Genomic DNA, 20,803 nt, shown 5'->3' on the forward strand with positions numbered 1-20,803 from the left:
TCCCATCATGGGCTCAAGGCCATGACCTAATCACCTCCCAAAGGCCCCTCTTTCAAATACCATGACACTGAAGATTGGGGCTTCAACATATGATTTTGGGGAGACATTCAGACATTCAGTCTATGACGATACCTTTCTATCCTTCTTGAATTTTCAATCACGGGCATATACTAGCTCTTTTAAAATTTTTAAAGCAAATGCTTGTTGAATAAGTGACCTTTCTAAAGAGCAGAATATTCTTATTGATGACTTGGTTGCTGCTAGTTCCTATTCATTCACTCTATTGATGTTAGCATATTCACTCAACAAACACCAAGGGCCAACAAAGTATCAGTGGAGAAAAAATTAGTAAGACGCAGCCATTGTCTTTAAGGAGTCAGAAATTCTCAAAAGGAGAGAGATGAGGAGAAGACAATTATTGATCGTGTAAAGAGGAAAGTGGTAAATGCCATGAACGGTATACACAAAGCAGTATGGGGCTCCAGAGAAGGCCAAGGTTACTTCTGGACAGATGGGCCTGGCAGGATAAGACGACTTTGGACATGATAACAATGATCATGATAAAAAGCCATAAACGGAAGCCAGACTCAGAGAATATGTGTACAGGAAGGGTAAAAAAAAAAAAAATGGAGACTGTTGGGAGGTGGGGCCGCACTGTGAAGGAGACAGAGGTTCGCATTTACACTGACAGAGAGGCAAGAACCACTTAAGTTTCGGGGGCAAAGGAACGAGACCTTCAGTGCTACATCCTAGGAGGTCAATCTGACAGAAGGCACGTGTGTCAGTCGAAGTTATATAGTAGCTGAAGGGAAATATGAAGCTATGGATTTGGCAGTCACGCTCAGAAAGGCAATGCTGGTAGACGCGAGAGTGAGAGAGACTGCTGAGGGGGTAGTTTAGAGCAAGAAGGAGGCGGAGAATGGACTTTTCTAGGAAACACACAGTTCGACAGCAGAAGAAAGCAGAGAAACAAGAAAAGAAGCTAGAGAGGTAGGCGGGCTGGAAGATTTAGGTCTCAGGAACCACAGGAAGGGGTGTCTAGAAGCATGATGGTCTAGATGCCCTGAGACTTCCACTGAAAACGTCTAAAAATGCTGTTTAAAACAGAGACGTTTTTAAAAAAACGCACTAATGAAGGCTCCTCTATGTGCGAGGCATTGTGTTATGTATATTTACCTTCTCGCTTGATCTTTTTTAAAGGTGCATTTATTGGCTGCTCAAAGGTTTTTTGTTTCTTTGTTTGCATAGGTTCACTAAGTCTGTAAATAGAGTGTATAGGATATGTTTTTGTTTTGACTTTACATTTATACTATTGACTCTTTCATCCAGCACACTCACTAGTCTTTTAGTGTATTATTTTGCTTGGCTTAGAACTTCTAGTATTCTATGGTGTCACCTATGAATGATGCTAAATTTCGTATTTTACTAAAAAAGTTGTACTGCTTATGCCATTACTATGTCTTACTGCATTACTTAGAATTGCAAAAACAATGTCGACTAATAGCGGTAGTAGTCAAGTTGTTATTTTTTTCTGATCTTTTTGTTAATGCTCTAAAAGTTTCACTGTTAATTCTATTGTTTGCTGTTCTGTTCAATAGTCTTGATCACACTGAAAGTGTTCTTTAATCGCATTTTACATCAATTTTTTTTTAAAATCAGAAATGGCTCTTTTACACTTTTAACTACTTCAATGTGTATTATTTCACTTTTCTTATTTCTAAAATTCTACATTATTATTTTCTTAATAAGACTTACCAGTAGTTTTATATTTTGTGTTTTTTTCTAAGAAACTTACCAGTTTTACTATTATTTATATTTGATGTGTTATTAACTTTGTCTTTTCTGTTCAATTAATTTCACCCTGTACTGATATTTACAAATTTTCCTCACATTTTCTTTTGATCCGTTTTGTTCTTTCCCCTTTTTAGTGTCTCAAATTTGACTTCATTTTCTTTTCAATTTTTGTTTCTTAACAGTAAAAGCATTTATGTCTACAAAAAATGTGCTAATGAGTTGGCTAGGGAGGAATAAACACTCAGAAGCCAGACAGTAACTGCTAACAGGAATGCAGACAGCAAGAGCAGTACATTGGCTTTTACCTTTCAAGAGAGTGGGAGTGGTAAGGAGTGGGACAATGAGTCTCTAAGTGAGCGGCTGCTGACGGGGTGCAGGCAGGCAGTGAACGTTCTGCTTCAGGGGATAGCCCAGCTGAGATCACAGCTCCAGGAGATGGGGGAGAGGGGAGAAGAAGCGAGCAGGCCATCGTCACTGAGAGGCTGGGAGGGTGAGGGTAGGAGGGAGAGGGAGACAGACCGACAGACAGACAGACAGACAGACAGACAGACAGACACAGAGACAGCAAGAGAAGAGGGCCAAGTCTTAAAGGAAGCAGGAAGGGAGGAGATTTAGAAGCATGATTCGACCCTGAATTAGCCAAGTTTATTGTTTATTCAAGAAAAAAAGTCTGGCCAAAAAGAAAATAGAGAACTAAGACATACTTCAGTCCTAAGGCCACATCGAGGCTGAAAAGCAGGGGTGTGTGTGCATGTGTGTGTGTGTAAGTGAGCGCATGGTGTTGCTTATTATTTCAATACTCATCTGAAAATGAGCTATTCTCTTTTATCTATTAATTCTGTAATTGGCCTACAAGGTAAGAGACCGCTACATTTCAGTCTGATTTAAAATCTCGAAGCCATTTATAAAAATGTCCCCATTTCTGAACTAAAAAAGGAAGGCACAGGGAGAAGTACCCTCTGTACTTAATTCTCTACTTGTAGAATCACATGTACTATTCATTGAAATGATCAAAAAAGATGCACACTTCCTTAACCCACTTTACTGTCATTTTTATGTAATTATTGTAAAAAGCAAGCAGAAGTGGAGCAGAAGGAGAGAAGACACGAGGTGGAAATGGTACAGCGCTTAAGCCGTACGACGAGGTCTGATGTGGTTCACCAAAGTTAGGCAAAAAGAAATAAGCAAAAGGCTGTGAAAACCAAAGGCAGCAGTAACCAACACCTGCGAATGGAGACGGGCTCTGCGCTCAAAGGTGCAGCTGTTCTGAAGACACTGCTCCCAGCCTCTGCATATAAATCGCTCTGCCATCGGTCACGGAAGGCTGCTAGTCTCCACAGAAAAAGCCTTGCAACCCAGTTGCTTCTCTCTTGAAATCAGAGCCGGCTAGTCTTCTCTCCTGTGCCTATTTCTGCCACCCCTAAGGTGGTCAAATTTAGTAAAACGACGACAAAATAAAAACGCCCAAAAACTTTGCGGCTACATGACTGCTAATCACCTCATAGAACAACAAGTAGGAGATCCTGCAATGCTGAAGAGCTTGATCTAGAACGGCACAGAAAACTGCAAAGTGCTGGAACGCAAATCTCAATGAGCCATGCTACCCTGAAAGCAGCAGGTCTGCTCAGGGTCAAAAGATGAAAAAAAAAAAATGGAAAATAGTGTCTGAAGAATTCTGTTTACATATCACTGCTGCCCATAGTTTACACTTGTAGTTAAGATGCTTTCTGGACATGATACTTTGAAATTTAAGAGTTTCAACTAATCCTTTATCAAGGTACAACCAACGGTTTGTTAATAAGGTTATTGACCTTTATCAATATAGCATCTTTCTTTTAAAAGGGCCTAAAGTGTCCCACATATAATCACAATTAGTTTATTAATATTCCTGGAAAAAAAGTGTGTTGGGAAACACACTTTATTCTTCGTGCCTGCTGGGAAAATGGCACGCTATTAACGGAACAGCTGACATTTTGGGGGCATTTACTACATGCCAGACACTGTTATAAGCACCTTACATTTAATCCTGACAAAAACCCTATGGGGTTGAGACCATTATACCCATTACAGATGAGAATACTGAAGTGCGTATTATGTCACTTTCAAAGTCACCAAAGAGTTAAGCGACTGAGCTAGATTCAGACATGGACCGCTGGACTCTATGGCAAGACTCGGAACCACACATCAAAAGGGCCCTGCAGACAGGTCTTCTCACTGGGCCTCCCTCAGCACCAGCAGAAAACCTGGCAGCCAGGACTCTGGCTCTATTTCTTGTAGCTCTACACTTCCCTTCTGTGAGGCTACGCGTCATGGGTTCAGTCACAAACTCAAGCTCTTCACTTAGACAAAAATCAAGAAAATGTATTCATGCCTATAGCTGTAAAAATAGACTGAAGGGATTTATTAATGTCTAAATTAACTTAAAATGCATTTCATTCTACATATTCTATTATCTAAAACTATTTTTCAAACTTTCTAGACCACGGGTCCTCAAACCCCAGGTCATGGACCAGCACTGGTCCATGGCCTATTAGGAACTGGGCCACACAGCAAGAGGTGAGCGGCGGGTGAGTGAGCGAAGCATCACAGTATTTGCAGCCACATCGCCACCTTAGCTCCGCCTCAGATGATCATGCGTTAGATTCTCATAGGAGCACCGGTCCCTAGTGCCAAAAAGGTTGGGGACCGCTGAGCTAGACCGTGCTTGACAGAAAGCTATACACTTCGAACCATGACCCAGACATATGCACACACATACAGATTAGTGACAGAAATGTTTCATGGAACCATACTTATCCATATTAAGTGTCATGCTGTTAATATTTTCTCTTCTATTCCATTCTAAAATGCTGGTTGCAACCTAGTTAAACTGACTTCATGATGAAAATAGGCTAGGATTCACAGTTTTTAAAAAAAAATCACCCCAAATTTCTATTATCTGTGATTATTCCATCTGAGTAAAAAATGAGCAAACAAAAAAAGGAAATCAATGGAGGAGGAACTTTGGCATTGAACGTACCACCCCAAGAATCAAATTCTATTTTTCCGTAGCGCTATCAGGCTCTGTTCCCACATATTCAATTTCTGTTCCTGCCATTAAAAAGTTACCATCATATCAGAAGCATTGTCACATTTCTTATCATAAAAATGTATCATTTAGTCAGACTTAGTATTGAGTTACAATACCGCTTGAGAAACTAAGCAAAAATAAAACAAGAAATTAAATGTTTTCGCTGCAATAGAAAATGTTATCTAAACAATTTTTAAGCCTTCCTGGATTGACAGAATACAAAAACAATCAAGTTAATGGTTTGAGGTCGACTCTGTGTGGCTAAGCTGCTCAAGTTCAATTCAAAGTTTAAATCCCAACATGAACACACTGAGTGGTGAAAATACTAATGGGGAAGGAGGCAAGAGAGAGCCAAAGGGGTGGTCTGGAAGAAAAAAGCCCACTCATACACTATTCACCCCACGGCTGGATTTGGAACCCACCTCTCTTGGCTTCCAGATACTATTGCATGGGTACGACAGCAAGCTCGCTTCTGATTTCAAATGCTAATAAAAACCACTGAGATAATTTGCAGCTGATTGAATGGTTTCAATAATATTAACAAAGTGATATTTTTCAAGCAGGGCCTTTTGTATTGTTCAATGCAATCAGGCTTAGATTACGCTTCCAGGAAATCCCTTTTTGGCACACTCTCACATTCCCCACTGTGGCAGTTTGGAAACTTTTCTTCCCCTCCTGTCTCAGAGGAATAATTGTCCCTTCTCCTTTCCAACTACCCGGCAAACTGGGCGTAATCCCATCCCCCTCTGCTTTCCCCAGGATCCTGCTCAAGAAAGGATCCCTTCTCTCTTTCGCCTTGAAAAGAGGCAAGACTCCCTTCCCCTACCCACAAATATATTCGTTCGCCTCTCTCGGATGCTATAAAAAACAACAACAACAATAACAACAGCAACAACAACAACGACAACAAAAAAACGCTTCTTTCCTCAATCTGGCTGCTATCACCACTTTTTCCTTAAAACACCACCTACTCTCTCTTTAAACCCCTACACACTGGCTTCTGTCCCCTCCACTCAGGTCATTTTCCCAGATTCAAAGAAGGTCAACAAATATATGCCAGGTACTGTACTGGGCCCCGGGGACACGAAGGAAAGGTCCCCACCTCAAGCAGTTCACTTAGGGGGTCTGGTCCCCAGAGAGCTTGCAATCATCAAATCTAAGGGACTCTCCCTGACCCTCACAGCATCGCACGCTCACGACCATCCCTTAAGCCTCTCTCTGCCTTTGGCCCTCCGCAGCTTGTAGGGGGTGAAGGTGGGAAGGGAGCCAGCAAAGTGAATGAGAATGCTTAGAGATGAAAGCGAACCTGCGGGGTATGGTCTAACTAAAAGCAAATAGTTCGTTTTCAGATGGGAAATGAAATGACAAGCAACGCCAAGTATGCGCGCGCACACTCATACGCACCTGCTTTTCAGCCTAGATGTGGCCTTAGGACCACCAGCGTCCTAGTTCAGCACTCTGGACCTCTCGCCTGGCCCTCTGACCCCGCCTCCCGGGCGTCAGGAGCTCTCCTCCTGTCTATTCTCCGTGACATTGTATTCAGTCCTATCACTTATCTCAAAACATTCAGTGGTCTCTGCTACTTCCCAAAGTACAAACCCCTTACGCTACCAAGGCTCCCCACTGGATGACCCCAGAGTCCCTCTTCTTCCCCACAGTCTAGGTGAACATCACTGGCTACCCTGATAAACACTCTGCAATGCTCTCAGCTTTCCCTCTGCTGTGCTGAGGGGCAGGGTTTTTCCTCTGCCTGAAATTCTACTTCCTCCACCCATCCTCAGCCACTGGAAATGAGGACCATCCTTCAAGGCCTAACCTAAATGTCTATGGATTCCATGCAGGCTTTTCCGATCCGGGCTGGATGTCTTCTCTTCTTCCTGGGAATCCCGAATGGACTTGCTCTGCATTTCTCTTACAACACTGAATGTAAACTATCCTACAGCTGGGCTGTACACATTTGCTATATCACTTCTGTCGCATCCCTGAATGAGACCAGGTATGGTTCACCCTGCACTCCTCTTCTTCTGCTGCCACCACTGCTCCCTGACACCATCCAACACGACACTTTGAAACGAACTCGATTTCTCAAACACTTGAATAGCAGTGACTCATATTCCAGAAGCCATGTCAGGAGCTTGTCTGTTTTTTTCTGTACCTTGTATTGTTTTTGTGTCTAGTTTAACTTTTTTTTAAATGACTTCTAGTAGTTAAAACCTAGAGAATGTAATTTTCCAAAATTCTGTGTGAACAAGTCAGTTCACATTTTTTTCTCCAGTTTGTCACTTTATGGACTTCCTAAAGGAAAAAGGAGGGATTCCTAGCACGGAAACGAAAAATAAGGCAAAGTATCATAGACTTGAGACATCAACCCCTCTGTGGACCAATCCAGTGACAGCAACCTGGGATCCTAGGCTCTGGTGCTACCTCCCGATATCCATCTCATTTGTTTCCCTGTAATGGATTTCCCCTTCATTTTCTACAAAACCTCAGATCAATAAAAAAGCCATTATTATACAGCTTCCACGCAGAAGTCATTATGCTGAGGTTGGAGAGATAAAGAAAAGCTGATCCCCACCCTAAGAAGCTCACGACATACCAGGGGGCACGGGCAATTACTACATAGTTATTATATAAGGCAAATTGAGATAAGGCTCTGTGAGAAGGACCGGCTAAGTCTAACAAGTGACAGGTGAGATGAGCTCTGATCAGGGGAATGTGCACGGCGTGGAAAAGGACCCAGGACTGAGCAAGATGGTGGAGGATGGGCTTTAAAGAGACGAGGGGACTGCAGGTGAAGGAGATAGGAAAACCAAAGACTCTGAGTCGAGAAAGTTCTATGTACTCCAGAGGAGCATAGTGCCCTGTGAGTTTGGAGTATAGGATGTAAGCCATGGAAGTCACCGAGGACTGTTATTGTGGGGAATAGGACACGGAGTGACATGATCATACACTTAGGTTTTAAAAAAACTGGCAGCACTGTGGAAAATATGTTGGAAGGGGAGGAAATGGAAAGAAGAGAAGCCGGTTGGGAAGCATGGTTTAAATTAGAAAGCACAAGTAGAAATGACAAGACGTATTTGAAAGTTACTAACAAATAGAACCTATAGGATTTGGAACTGGAACTGATGTGGCCACGGGAGAAAACGTGGGAGAAGAATAAGAAAGCTGACCTCAAGTTCTCGAACCTGAGCAACTGTGCATCATCTAAATTGAGGGACGTGTAGGCTGAAGAGTAGGTCTTGTGAACTGCGAAGAGGTTAGGGAGACACAAGCTTCTGATCCTCATGGACTTCCAGAGGAAGATATTTAAGATTTAGGCTTGTTAGATTCACTCAAGGCCAATGTCAAGACTAGATTTAGAAATTACCTGTAAAGCAGTGGCAGCTTAAGCTATGGGACTGAATGAAACCATGAAGACAAAAGAGTAACATGAGAACAGGGTTTACGGTCACCACTGACGAGATGTTTATCTTTAAGAAAAAGACAGAGATGGTGGGGACTGGGAAGGAATAGTCAAGATGGTAGAGGAACCCCGAAACCAAGACTTGCCAGAGGGTGGTCAGAAATGTTGAATGCCAGGGACAGAGCAAACAGAATGAAGATTGAAGTGAGGCGCTCTATTTGGCTAGTAAGAGGACCTCAGTTCCAAGAAGTTACCTGCAATAAAGCTACATACTTGAATGGATTGGAGGAATGAATGAACTGGAGATGACGACAGATCAGAATATTCTTTCCAGAAGTCTGGATTCAAGTGACAGATGGGACAGTAGTCTAGGGGAAAGCTGGTCTGACACTTGACTTCGTTTTTTTAGGGGAGTAAACCCTAAAAGAGGCAGAAGATGACAGAGAAAGTGGATGGGTGATCCAAAAAGATCTTGTAGGAGATGGACTGGGGCCTCAGCTCCTTCAAACTTTTGCGAGCCATTATTCATGTTTCTGATAATTTAGGGCCAGATATGTAAAACCCAAGGCAGAACACTGTCCCTGACTTAATTTTCATGGAGCAGACTTATCATCTCACTTTCATAATAATTTCTAAGATGTGTTCCCATAAAACTCTTTTTTATCCTTATAGTTAAAAAGTTAATAGTGAGATAGCTTTTAAATCACATATTTAATCAAAAACTGAGAAAAGGCTGAAAGTGTATTCAACTCTATGATATCATTGCATTTGTTTTAAGCATTACATTTGAATCTATAATCAACACATGACTCATGCTGAGTACTTCATATCCTGCTAGAACTCCGCAGTCTTTGTATAATTGTCCTTTTTATCGACCATGAATTTCCTTTGACTGAAACAACTGCTGGTGAAATTTGCACATAGAGAAGCCTTGTCTCCTAGAAAAAAATCTGAGGCATTTATTGCAAATTAATTAATTAATTAATTAACAGACAGCCATAGGAAGAAGAGCTACATTACAAAGCAGCTCGTCTATTCAATGATCTCTTTCACACCTTCAGTCTAGCCAACCGCATATTTATCCTATACTTAAAATAAAAGTGTGTGTAAATTATATATATAGAATTATTTCCTTCCTTACCCCTTAGCAGGTGTTTGTCTCCACGTTTATTTGGAGTCAAGCAGAGGAGAAGAGGGGTAAAAAGATGCAAGCAAGGAATGACAGAATAAAAGAAAGCAAGACCAAGGCAGAACACAAAGATTGTTTTAAGAGCAAGATGCCTGCAAAGCTTTATTTTAATCACGTGGTAAAACAATGTTAGATTACTCAAACAGTTTGGTGAAGAGGAAGAAAAAGTTCTAGGTATACATATCCCAAATCTTGTTACGGACGAAATTACAGACTTAAGTAATTAAATGCACACATAAGTCTGTCGTGCCAAATATGTACTACGTGGCATCAAATGACATTTAAGGGACATTCTACAAAAAAAAAAAAAAAGCCTACCTTATTCAGCAACTGCCCGAAGTATCTGTACAATGCATCGGAATTTTAGAAGTGCATTTGCTCAAATGGCGTTTAGGCTTGCTTATAACTGGTGCCACAAAATCCTGACACGCGCCGCACATTAGCTCCCAAGGTGAGAGCAACGGCCTCTGGGATGTGGCTTCACAGTGTGGCACTGAGGCCCCCACGGCCCACCTCACTACATCATGCTTGGGGTGGGAGGGCGCAAGCTGTTTCAGGTCAAGCCCCTAGGCTCACCTGGGGCTCCGAGCACCTCGAGGCCCACACTACAGTCACCTGGGGTGAGCCACCTTGCTCAGACCAGAAGAAGAGAGGCCTACTCCATCTGGGAACACTTCGGTCATCTACAGTAAACACCCTGGCATACACGTCACACTGGGAAGTACAGCGGAGAGTCTATGAAAGAGGAGACACCCGAGAACGTTCAGACGCTGACAAGAACCCTGGAATTTACCAGACTGTGGGCCAGAGGGAAGGCGTATTTCGTGAGGGTCTCAAACATATCTCTTCTGCTGTGGCCTTCTTGTTTCAGTGCGAACCTCAGGTTTCTCATGTCCTAGGGGACAGAGGAGAAATGTGACACTTCAGTCTTCAAATAAAGTCACATTCGTTAGCAAAAAAAAAAAAAAAATCTATTTAACTAAGGGAGTAGAAGATTCACTTACCTGGAAGGGAATTAATCTAAATGACTATGAAAATTACTTTGTTTTGAAATATCCAGTTTGAGAACCCCTGAAAACATCCCATCGGAGTCACGAATGTAAAAACAAAGCAACAAGTGCTAAAGAGAAGACAGGGCTGAAATTCATTTTATAAAAAGACAAATCGAACCTTGCCTTGCACGTCGTCTACTGTGTCTATCCACTTTAACCGGTCTCTGCAGTGTTTTTAATTATAGAACTGTATTTTATACGTAGTACTTTTCAAATGTGTATCTGCTATCAAAAATAACCTCAACATGGTCAAACATGTCATTAAAATACAGAAGCGCTCTCTCTCCTTCTCCTTCTCCCCTCGTGCATTTAAAGTCTGATTCTTAAAAATTAGGAAATGACTGGCATTTTAAGTTCACATCCAAGTAATGCAATATATTTTCACTACACGATTTTACTTTCGCAGAGTTCTATGTAAACCACATTCAAGTGTCCCACATTAGGAGTGACTACGCTTCCAAGAACTAAAAATTAATGCTCAAAACCAGATTTACGGGTAGATTCTAAAACATATCTTTTTAATAAGCAGGAAATCCTTCTTTTAAATCAAATCCAAGCAAAATAAGTTCCCTTAAATATCAGTTTGTATTATACATCAAAATAACATTCTATCTTATTTTCAAAGCTGGAGAGTTTAGGTTGTCTCTTAAATCAATCCTGGCATTAATTATGTTGTATTGTGCACTGCACTTTCAATCAGAAAAGCAAGCACTGTGCTGGACTCTGGGGATACAGATACTCAGGAGTGAGACAGATCCAGTCCCTGCTCTCTTGGGTGTCACCATCTTCATATTTTTCAACGTGCCTTTTTCATTTAGTATCTCAAGAGCACTCTTAAAGCTTCATGAGTCTTCGATGTGAAGGATCAGCAAAGTCCTTGCCATATATAAGACATCCCAAAATGCAAATGGCAGCAAAAGAAGTATAAAGAACCAGACTCTAAGACCTCTAACGAACGACTCACGATTGATCATTCTGCATGCAGATGGCATCTATCGGGCCTTGCCAGCTCCAGGAGTCTGTGCTTTTGTTTTTAAAAGCAGTAATTGAATAAAACCCAAAAACTGATTCACAATATATTCCAAGAAAACTGGAATATTAGTTGTTGGCTCATGATGCCAAGCACTAGTCCTAAGCAGAAGGAAAAAATCATTTCAATAAGATGATATGCTTTTAAAGGGTTTGCCATGAGCCACAAGTACAGCACCGGATAGCCAAGGAGTCTCAGGGCTCAAAGAGCTGTGAGGAACGTTCTTCCTAACAGCCTTGGGTCAGATGATAACTCTGTAACATCACTCTCTTAACCACTGGGCTATTAGACCATTTCTAGATAAATATTTATTCCGATCTATCAGTGATTCCAGCAACTACTTTCAATGTGCCAAAGCATAAGTGAGTCAAGAATTTTTATTTTTTATTTTTTGCCATTAGATGTAGTTGTAATTAAAGGACAGAAAGAACTACTACCTCATCTTGCCAACAGGAAAACTGAAGTGGAAAAGGCAAATGACTCACAGGCAGCAGATCTGCGCATTTGTAACAGAAATCAGAGCATGCATTAACTGGTAAGTTCCACCTGGTCTCCTTAGCGCCCACTTCGTCAGGGAAGGACACCTGGGAAAGAGCCTTGTGGCATAAGAGTCTCATAGATAGACCTTCGGCCCATTTACCAACTGGATCACAGGGGAATGTGCCGAGCCTCACTATAATAAATGAGTCGAAGGAAACACAACCCGCTTTGCAATAACACTAAAGGGCTGACTGATCAAGGCACCATTTGTAGAATACATTTCTAAAGAAACAACACCATCACTGCTGACTTCAAAATACCACATTGTGAGACCCGGGCGGTCAGAATTCACATATTTTGAGCTATCTTCACTTCTGCTGCTGGACAACACCTACTGGGACGTATATCCACCACGTGAAAGTCGCTACAGGCAAACAGAAATCCCCATGTTCAGAGCTGGTAGAAGCAAATGTATAAGAGTTACAACTACTTGCTTCAGCAGAGAAACACAGCTGTATTACGGTTACTGGCTGGAGATGACAGCTGACCTATGGAGGCAGGAGAGCAAGGCTTCATCCCATCTCAGCACATCCCCTTTTATCAACGTCAGGTCTGTTACTGAGAAAATGAAATTTGATCCTCATGAAATTGGTGTTTCCAGGAAGATGAGTTGAAAAGTTGTACTACAACATTGTTTTCGACCGTTGTCTTTGAACTCAACGCTAATTCCAAGAAATACATATGTGACATTTGAGAATTGTGCCTGGTGAGGTGTTCCTAAGCCCTTTGTTTTTAGACTAAACAGTGAAAGGGTATGAGTATGCTTTCTCTCATCAATTTGAGGAAGATTAATATTTAAATGTAAGTTTTTCCTATTGATGAGGCAAGAGATAGAACTTGTTAAAAACTCAGCATGAAAATCACTTCAAAATCGTCACAATAGCAACCTCACGTTTTCCCTTGAGTATTGTAATATAACAATCTACTGCCATGGACCCTTTTACGCAAAATGCAAAAACTTTCCCTAAAAGTAAAATCCCCATATTTCTAGGACCGAAAGGGTAGAAAGTAGCTGGGGCTGGGATCTTAGGTTAAGGCATTAAGGTAGCTTGGATTAAAACTAAAAAAAAAAAAAAGGCGAGGTGGGCAGTAATGCAGAATTTCGATGCAAGTCTAGTAATGACATAATTCTTTGGTTTCTGACAAAGTGTACTAGTCTTGATCTTTTATAAACCAAACATCAAAAAAAAAACTGTATTGTATTCATAATACAAACAAAATTATAGGAGATTGATTTTAAGAAATCACAGTGCATGAGACTAGGAAGAGACTCGGGGTTTCCTTCTGGCTCTCCCACCAGCTTGGGCAACCCCGGGCAAGTCATCCTGTTTAGCAAAGGCCTCACTTCCTCATCCATAGACTGAAGCACTTGGACTGACCAGGAGTCAACAGACTTCAGCCCTGGTCAGTCTCTGTGTGGTCTTCAAGCTAAGATTTTTTTTTATATTTTAAAAGGGTTAAAACCAAACCAAATACAAAGCAGCATATATGGCAGAGATGCTATGGGTCCCCAAAGCCTAAAATATTTGTTTTCGGATCCTTTACAGAAAAAGTGTGCCAACCCCTGCACTAGACCGATGGTTTGGAGTCACCGAGGACACCTGAGAGTGTCGGCCTTCTGGGATCCAACATTCAGAGATGATTTTATAGTAGGATTTGGGGTAGAACTCAAAGATCTACATTTTTAAAAAGGTTTTTCCGGTTACCCTCATGCATATCTAGGTATAAGATCCGATGGGACAGGTGACCTCTAAGCTCCTCTAGCTCTTTCTAGGATTGGGCATTCTTCTACAGATTGTAGTCTTCTGACTACAGGGAAAACGAGTTTTCCCTGTTGTTTGCAAAATGATTACCTCACTGTATTTAAATCTCAACTTTGAAATTGGTTGGGCAATCTTACCGAAGTTACCTAACTCTTCTTATCCTCAGGCTCCTTATCTATCAAATGGGGACAGACACCACTGTCCATCTCAGAGGGTTGTCCTGAGGATTGAATGCAAACTACCTAGCCTGTGCTTGGACTGACACATGCTCAATAAATGGTCGCTGTTATAACTGCTTAGGTTTCATTCTTAAATCTCAGCCACTCACCATGCCCAAACAAAATGTTAGGCCACTACCTCTGCAAACTACCTAAGCAAAAGTTAGAAAGGCTGTAAGAAGAACATGTCCTGTTCACAGAGGACAAATTCTCTTGTATTTCTCCTTCCTTTCACAGTGTGAAGGTATCTAGCTGGTAACACAGCTCATGAAGGAACAGCAGGAGCAGACCTGGGCACAAACTAAAAAGTATAGAATTTTACTTATAAAGTCTTCTTCCTACTCAGTCAAGCTAAGTAAATGACCAGTTTGAGTCCTCACAGTTGGTGACAACAGCAGGTCCTTTTATAGGGACTATTTCCCCAGGAGGTTTTGGAAAGCTTGATTGTGAGGGAAGAACATGGGTCTTTGTTTTTTTTTAAGCCACATTAACTTTTACTTATAATTTAAACACTAATGTGCTTTTTTTTAAAATTTTTGCATAAGAAAGGACTAAATCTCTTACTTTACAAGTAATATCTAGACCATAGGAATTTTCTCCTCTACTTGTTGCGCCTCCCATTTTTTCAATTCTTGAGATCACACCGAGAGGAACATCAAGTATTAGGGCAGAATCCTGTAATGGACAAAAATACAAAAGTCAGCATTTCTGTCAGTATAATTAAAACAGCAAAAACAAACTAAAAGCAACTATATGCGTTCAGGGAGTTTTTACGTTGGCCCTTTTACCAATTTTTATGAACAGAAATATGATCTAGATCACATATGAAAGAGCAAGCATTAAAATAATCAGTTATGCGACCAAAATGCATCTCCTAAAAATGTGCCATTCTACATTGTTCACATGATGAAGACTAAACTCCTTGGTACACAATTCAAGGGCCTCATGGTGTCTGCAGGCTTTGCTCCCACGACATTCTGTGCTCCAACTACGTGAACACCTTCACAGTTCTTCAAATATGTCATCTACAGTCAGGCCTATGTGTTTTGTGCAGTGTCCCCTTTGCCTAGGATGATCTATTTTTCTAAACTACCAAAATTCTTCCCGTGGCTTTAATCTTGCCTCGGCAAGCATCACCTCTGATGAAGCCCTGCCTTCCAATCAGATCAGACAGAATCGACCCCTCCCTCTTCTGAAGTTCGGCAACACTTGACTCAGGCTGCTGTTAGACCACTCACTTCACTCTATCTTGTTACCATGAACTTCCATGTCTGTATTTCCCCACTGGAAGCCAAACATCTGGAAGTCGTGCCTATCTTAGGCATGAATGCACTTCCCAAAGCGGAAGGGCCCGAATGCACAGCAACACTTCTCCATCGTTTCTTATCCAATGCTGGCTGCAAGGGGTCCATAAGACTGCTGGCATGACAGAATCACATTAGCGAAGTCACGCCACAATCCTCGCGACAAGATAACAGCAGCTGCCACATACGAAACGTCTCGTCTGAGCCAGGTACTGCAACACGGGCTTGGCGTGCATCGTCTCATTTTATCCTCGCACCTGTTCTGGACATAGGTGAAGGACTCCCACTTCTGAACGTGGCAACCAAGGCTTTAAAAAGCTTCAGTAACTTGCTTAGTAAACATGGGGAAGTTTCTGAGGTTCAAGGTGAGGTCTGGGAACACGCATCAAAAGAGCCATAAAAATGATCTGTCCCATTGACGCCATAACTATGGCCCTAAGAACTTGTATTGCAGGTAGTGTGCAACGGGAAGAAAAGCTGTATGTGTGAAGATGCTCAGCGGAGCCAGAGGTGGATATCAGGGTGTAGAAATTCAGTTAGTCAATGCAGTGGAATTATTATGTAGCTACTAAAATAATTATGGTGCATAGAAAAATAAGTTTAAATGGAAAAAAGCATACGAAATACACTGACTACAACAGTGTAAAATATATATTCACATGCACAGATGTAAGAAGAGCTACATACTTTTTTTAATCTAATATTTTCTTTAACGCTGTGTTAGATAACTGATGATACAGAAAAAATTTTAAAGGTGCTTATTAAATTATTGTTTTTTTAAAGATGTCCTTTTGGGGGACAGAAATAAAGTTAAGTTTTTTCTTTTACTTGAAATCCTTCTTCTTAAAACACTATACAAAAAAAATTAAGTATTTCTTCATAAAACATAAGTATAGTTCATGGATAGTTTAGAAATTCAAAAAAGTATAAGAATGTGGTGCATCCGTACCAAGGAATACTGCTCAGCTGCCAAGATGAATGAACTATGGATACATGTAACGACCTGGAAGAATCTTAAGGGCATCATGCTGAGTGGATAAAGCCGATTTCAAAAGATCATGTGCTATATGATTCCATTCCTAACATTCTTGAAATGAGAAAATTGTAGAGATGGAGAACAGAGAAGTGGTTGCCAAAGTGGCTATCAGGACAGAATAAGGGTGCTGGGTTTTGGCGACAGACCAGTTGCATATTTTGACTGTTGGTGGTAGTTACATAAATTTATACATAGGATTACATTTCATAGAATTGTGTGCAAAAACAAACAAAAAATGAATGCATAAAAAATGGCTCAAATCTGAGTTTTGATATTTATTAGCTGTATGACTTCAGCGAGTTACGTTTACCTGCAAAGTAGGGATGATCAGAGATAATGAATTTAAAGTACCTGGCATGGTGCCTGTCACATGGTAGCTAGAAAACAATGGAAGTTGTTATTATAGCAAAGAATTTCTTAGTACTTAGGAGACATAACTGTGCTCTGTAACCATAGTGGATCAGTATGCTCTGGCATGCAGCTACAGGTCTTTCTGTTTATACCTATAAGGAGGCATTGTTTTAGCCACTGACACCTCACTACTTGGCTGAAATCCAAATCCCTAGAGAAAAAAGATACTATTTAGTAACTGTGTACATATATAGCTGCATATTATCATGTATTTACTTCTCAATACAATCTAGTTATTAAAAACACACTATCAGGCAGTCTGTTATTATACTTAGATTATACTGAGATTTGTGAGTGTCTGTTCAACTATACCCATAAATCTCAAACTTATACCTAAAAATACATAGAATAAACACTAGAAGTCTGTTATTCTAATATAAACATGGAAGAAAGAATGCAGAAGTACAGCAGAAGAATTAAAAGTGAGATGACACCTTGCTGTTCTCTGTCCCTGTATAGAAGGGATATGGTAGCTCTGATTGCCCTGACCCAACACAAAACAGAAAATGGGACACTGAAGAGAACCAGCCAGCTCCTGACCAAAGGGACCCACAGTCTAATGAGGCTACTTGCCACATTCTCCCTGACAGGTTCAAGATCAGATAACCCAGCAGGCCCAACTGGAAGGTCCAGGAATAGGAAAATCAGCTTAACTCTCTAGAAACATGAGTCGTCACTATCTAAATATCATTAAATATTTAAGGCTTCTCAAAATTCTGTGCCTCCGTATCTCTAACTATCTAAAATAGCTGAGCAGTAAATATAACTATCTATCTATTCATTCATTCACTATCTCATTCACTATCTTTCTTTTGAGTGTATACCAAGTAACAGAAATTGTGCTGGACGCTAGGGACCGTGGAGATTAAATAAGATGAGGACCTCATGGAGCTCAAGGCCCAGTCTGGGAGATAAGACACATGTACCCAAGTCGCCACAATGCTAGAGTACAAGTGCCAAAGGCCATAAAAAGAAAGGTCCAGACAAAGTGGAACAAGAGGTCATGAGGGCAAAATAATTTCCTATCTATTGGGTCACATGAAGGTTCTGTGGCGAAGATAACATTAAAGATGATCCTTAAAGAACAGAATGACAGCAGTTGCACATTAGCCTTCCATAAACAGATAACAGTGATATCAGCTACACATGTGGAAAAGCATGGGAATTTTATATTAAAAAAAAAAGTAGGCCAGGTTTAAGATAGGGTGGCAGGAGAATTCCCTGGGGAGCATCCCAGGGCTTAGATCAGGGTGACTGGGTTCCAAGGAATGAGTTCTGAAAAGAGGAATTCAATGACAGAATGATGGTTTGTGAGCATTCATGTAGCAGCACTGAGCGCTCTCCACGAATGGGTGTAGAGGACGACACCCATTCCTTGGAATCCTGGAAGCCAGTGTTTTAGTGCAAGGGAGAGGCTATGAGGATCTTAAAGGGGAGAGTGACAGACGTGGAAAGCAAAAGAAGATGAGCCACTGGGGAAAGAGCAAAGGTGTCCCGTCAAGAGTCTGGGACAACAGTGGTCCCACCAAGACATGTGAAAAACTTGGGGAGTGGGGTTTGGAGAAAGATTAACGTTGTCGATTTTAGACACACTGGGTTTGGGGTTATAATAAATTACTTAAGTACAGATATCTAGGAAGCAACTGGAAATAGAACTGGAAGAGATCCCGACAGCCCCTCCGACTCAAAATGTCCGGAACTAAATGTGTGCTGTTTGTTCTCCAAACCACATCTGCCTATCTCAGTGGCTGGCACTCCACCTATCCAGTCACCAAAGTTGGAAACGTAGGAGTCTTCCTTGACATCTCCTTCTCCACTATCCTTAATCTAATACCCCATGTTTACCTCTTAAATCAATCTCAAATCTATCAACCTCCCCGACTCTACCAGCAACTTCTTTGGACCACTGGAATAGGCGCAGAGGCTTCTTCGCAGCTACTATCGCTCCTCTTGCAATCTGCTATCCACACAGAGCCTGGGTGATGTTTTATGAAAGGAAATCTGATGCTATCATTCCTCTGCTTGAACCACTTCTGAAGATTCTCACTGCTTACCTCTAAACACCTAAATCCTCAGCAAAGTCCACAAGGCCGAGGTCACCTCGCTGCCACCCACGTCTCCTGCTCATCTCTCGCCATTCTCTCTGCCCCTATCCCAGCCACACCGTCATCTTTTCATGATTCCTTTGGTCTCAGGGCCTCTCATATGCTGTTCTCTCAGCTTATTCTCTCCAACCCAGCCCCTGGCCAGCATCTAGGTAATTCCTATTCGTTCTTCAGACCCTGGGTCAAGCATCATTTTCACAGGACAATTCTGTAGGATCTCCAAACTGCTGTGCCCCTATACTGCTCTCACCCAACACTTATCACAGCTTGTTGTCTTATATTGGTGTGGTTATCTGATCAATGGCTGTCGTCAGTCCCATCGGAACTGAAGCTTCATGAGGGAGAGACTGTGTCTGCTGTGTGTACTTTATCCTAGTACCTGGCACAGTGCTTGACACGCAGCAGGCTCTCAAATAGTCAATGAATAAAAAAAAGTGAAAGACTGGGACTAGAGCTATGAAATTGGAAAGCAACTGACAGTTGAGAAAGACGAGGGTGAGGGCAGAACTCCGGGGAAACATACCGTAAGGATGTAGGAAGGAAAAAATGAACTGCAATAAAGGCAAGAGGCAGGAAGAAGGGAAGAGCCAAGAATGCTTGGAGAAAAATACAAAGGAAGGAAGTAGTCATCAACAATATCCATAGCTGCAGAGAAGTCGAGGACTCACCCAAAGCCACTGGAATTAAGCAAGGAAGGAGTAGTTAGTTTCGATGTGGAACAGAAGCCAGACCACAAGAAGTGAAGGAGTTAATAGTCTGGAAGTGGAAGCGACATGCGTGGACTAATTTCTCTTTGAAAGAAATCTGGCAAAGAAGGGAAAGAAAGAAGATAGCAGCATCAGGCAGTAGCAAGGATGCAAGAAGGTGTTTTAGAAAAAAACAGACTGGAGGAGGTCGGCGGGGGCGGGGGCGGGGAGGAGCCAATGAGAACCATAACCGTAAAATATAGAAGAATGACAGGGTACTAAGGCTCCAGAGGAAGTAAAAGGAGAAAGGAGAAAGGCTCAAATAGAGGGATTGGCTTTGGACACGAAGACGTCTACTTCCTTCCTCTCAGAGGGCAGTAGAGGAGAGGAAGAGTGAAAACAGACATCATCAGGTGACAAGAGGGGAATTTACGGGAGCTCCGTGAGGATGACTTCACTTTTCAACACAGCAAGAGATGAGGTCAGCTAAGGGACCTGGAGGGTTTGTCACTGGTGCAATGGGGGATGTAACAAGAAGTGAATTCGAGATTAAAAGAATTGCCAAAGCAGTGATGAGACCCTTTCTGAGGTCTGAAAACCTGAACTCATAGTGTATGAAATCATTAATTAAGTCCACTACGTGACTTTCAACAGCAGGGCTCAGTAGCTCCCAGAGGCTCAAGTTCGAGAACTGGCAAATTGGCAACAAGGGTCAAGGGGATCTAGGGTATTAGCAGGGATTGTTTTAATCTGAAAACAGCATTCATTTTGCAGCAGCAATATAAGGAAATGGTTTAAGATTGAAGTTTAAAAGAATACCTACACTGTGGCTTCTACATTCTCACTACTGTTCTTACCTATGGACATACTAGGATGTTTTATTTTTCTAGTTTTTTTTTAAAGATCATTTCACTTCCTTTAAAATGAAAAGAGGCACCAAATCCACTAAACAGAAGGACCTAAAAAAAAAAAACAGTCTTGAAAAGTTTCCAATGTATCATCCTGAAAAGAAAAATACTCCAGGAATCCCCTTTGTTTGTGCTTGCAATGAAATGGGCGGGCCGAGGTGGACACTGTGGCCTACATTCTCACTACTGTTCTTACCTATGGACATACTAGGATGTTTTATTTTTCTAGTTTTTTTTTAAAGATCATTTCACTTCCTTTAAAATGAAAAGAGGCACCAAATCCACTAAACAGAA

At 41.4% G+C, this 20,803-nt stretch overlaps 1 protein-coding gene across 3 annotated transcripts in view; it reads right to left on the reverse strand.

Moving 5' to 3' along the window:
* The window catches only part of MTM1 (myotubularin 1), an 88,705-nt gene that overhangs the window by 37,173 nt on the left and 30,729 nt on the right, over window positions 1-20,803 (reverse strand). For all 3 annotated transcript variants that reach the window (XM_025051649.1, XM_006905507.3, XM_006905506.2), the window contains exons 5-6: window positions 14,624-14,734; window positions 10,250-10,351 (exon numbers count right to left, since the gene is read on the reverse strand). In XM_025051649.1, coding sequence (XP_024907417.1) covers window positions 10,250-10,351; window positions 14,624-14,734 — 213 coding nt within the window. The remainder of the gene's footprint in view (window positions 1-10,249; window positions 10,352-14,623; window positions 14,735-20,803) is intronic.

Source organism: Pteropus alecto, unplaced genomic scaffold, assembly GCF_000325575.1.
Source record: "Pteropus alecto unplaced genomic scaffold, ASM32557v1 scaffold341, whole genome shotgun sequence".
NCBI lineage: Eukaryota > Metazoa > Chordata > Mammalia > Chiroptera > Pteropodidae > Pteropus > Pteropus alecto.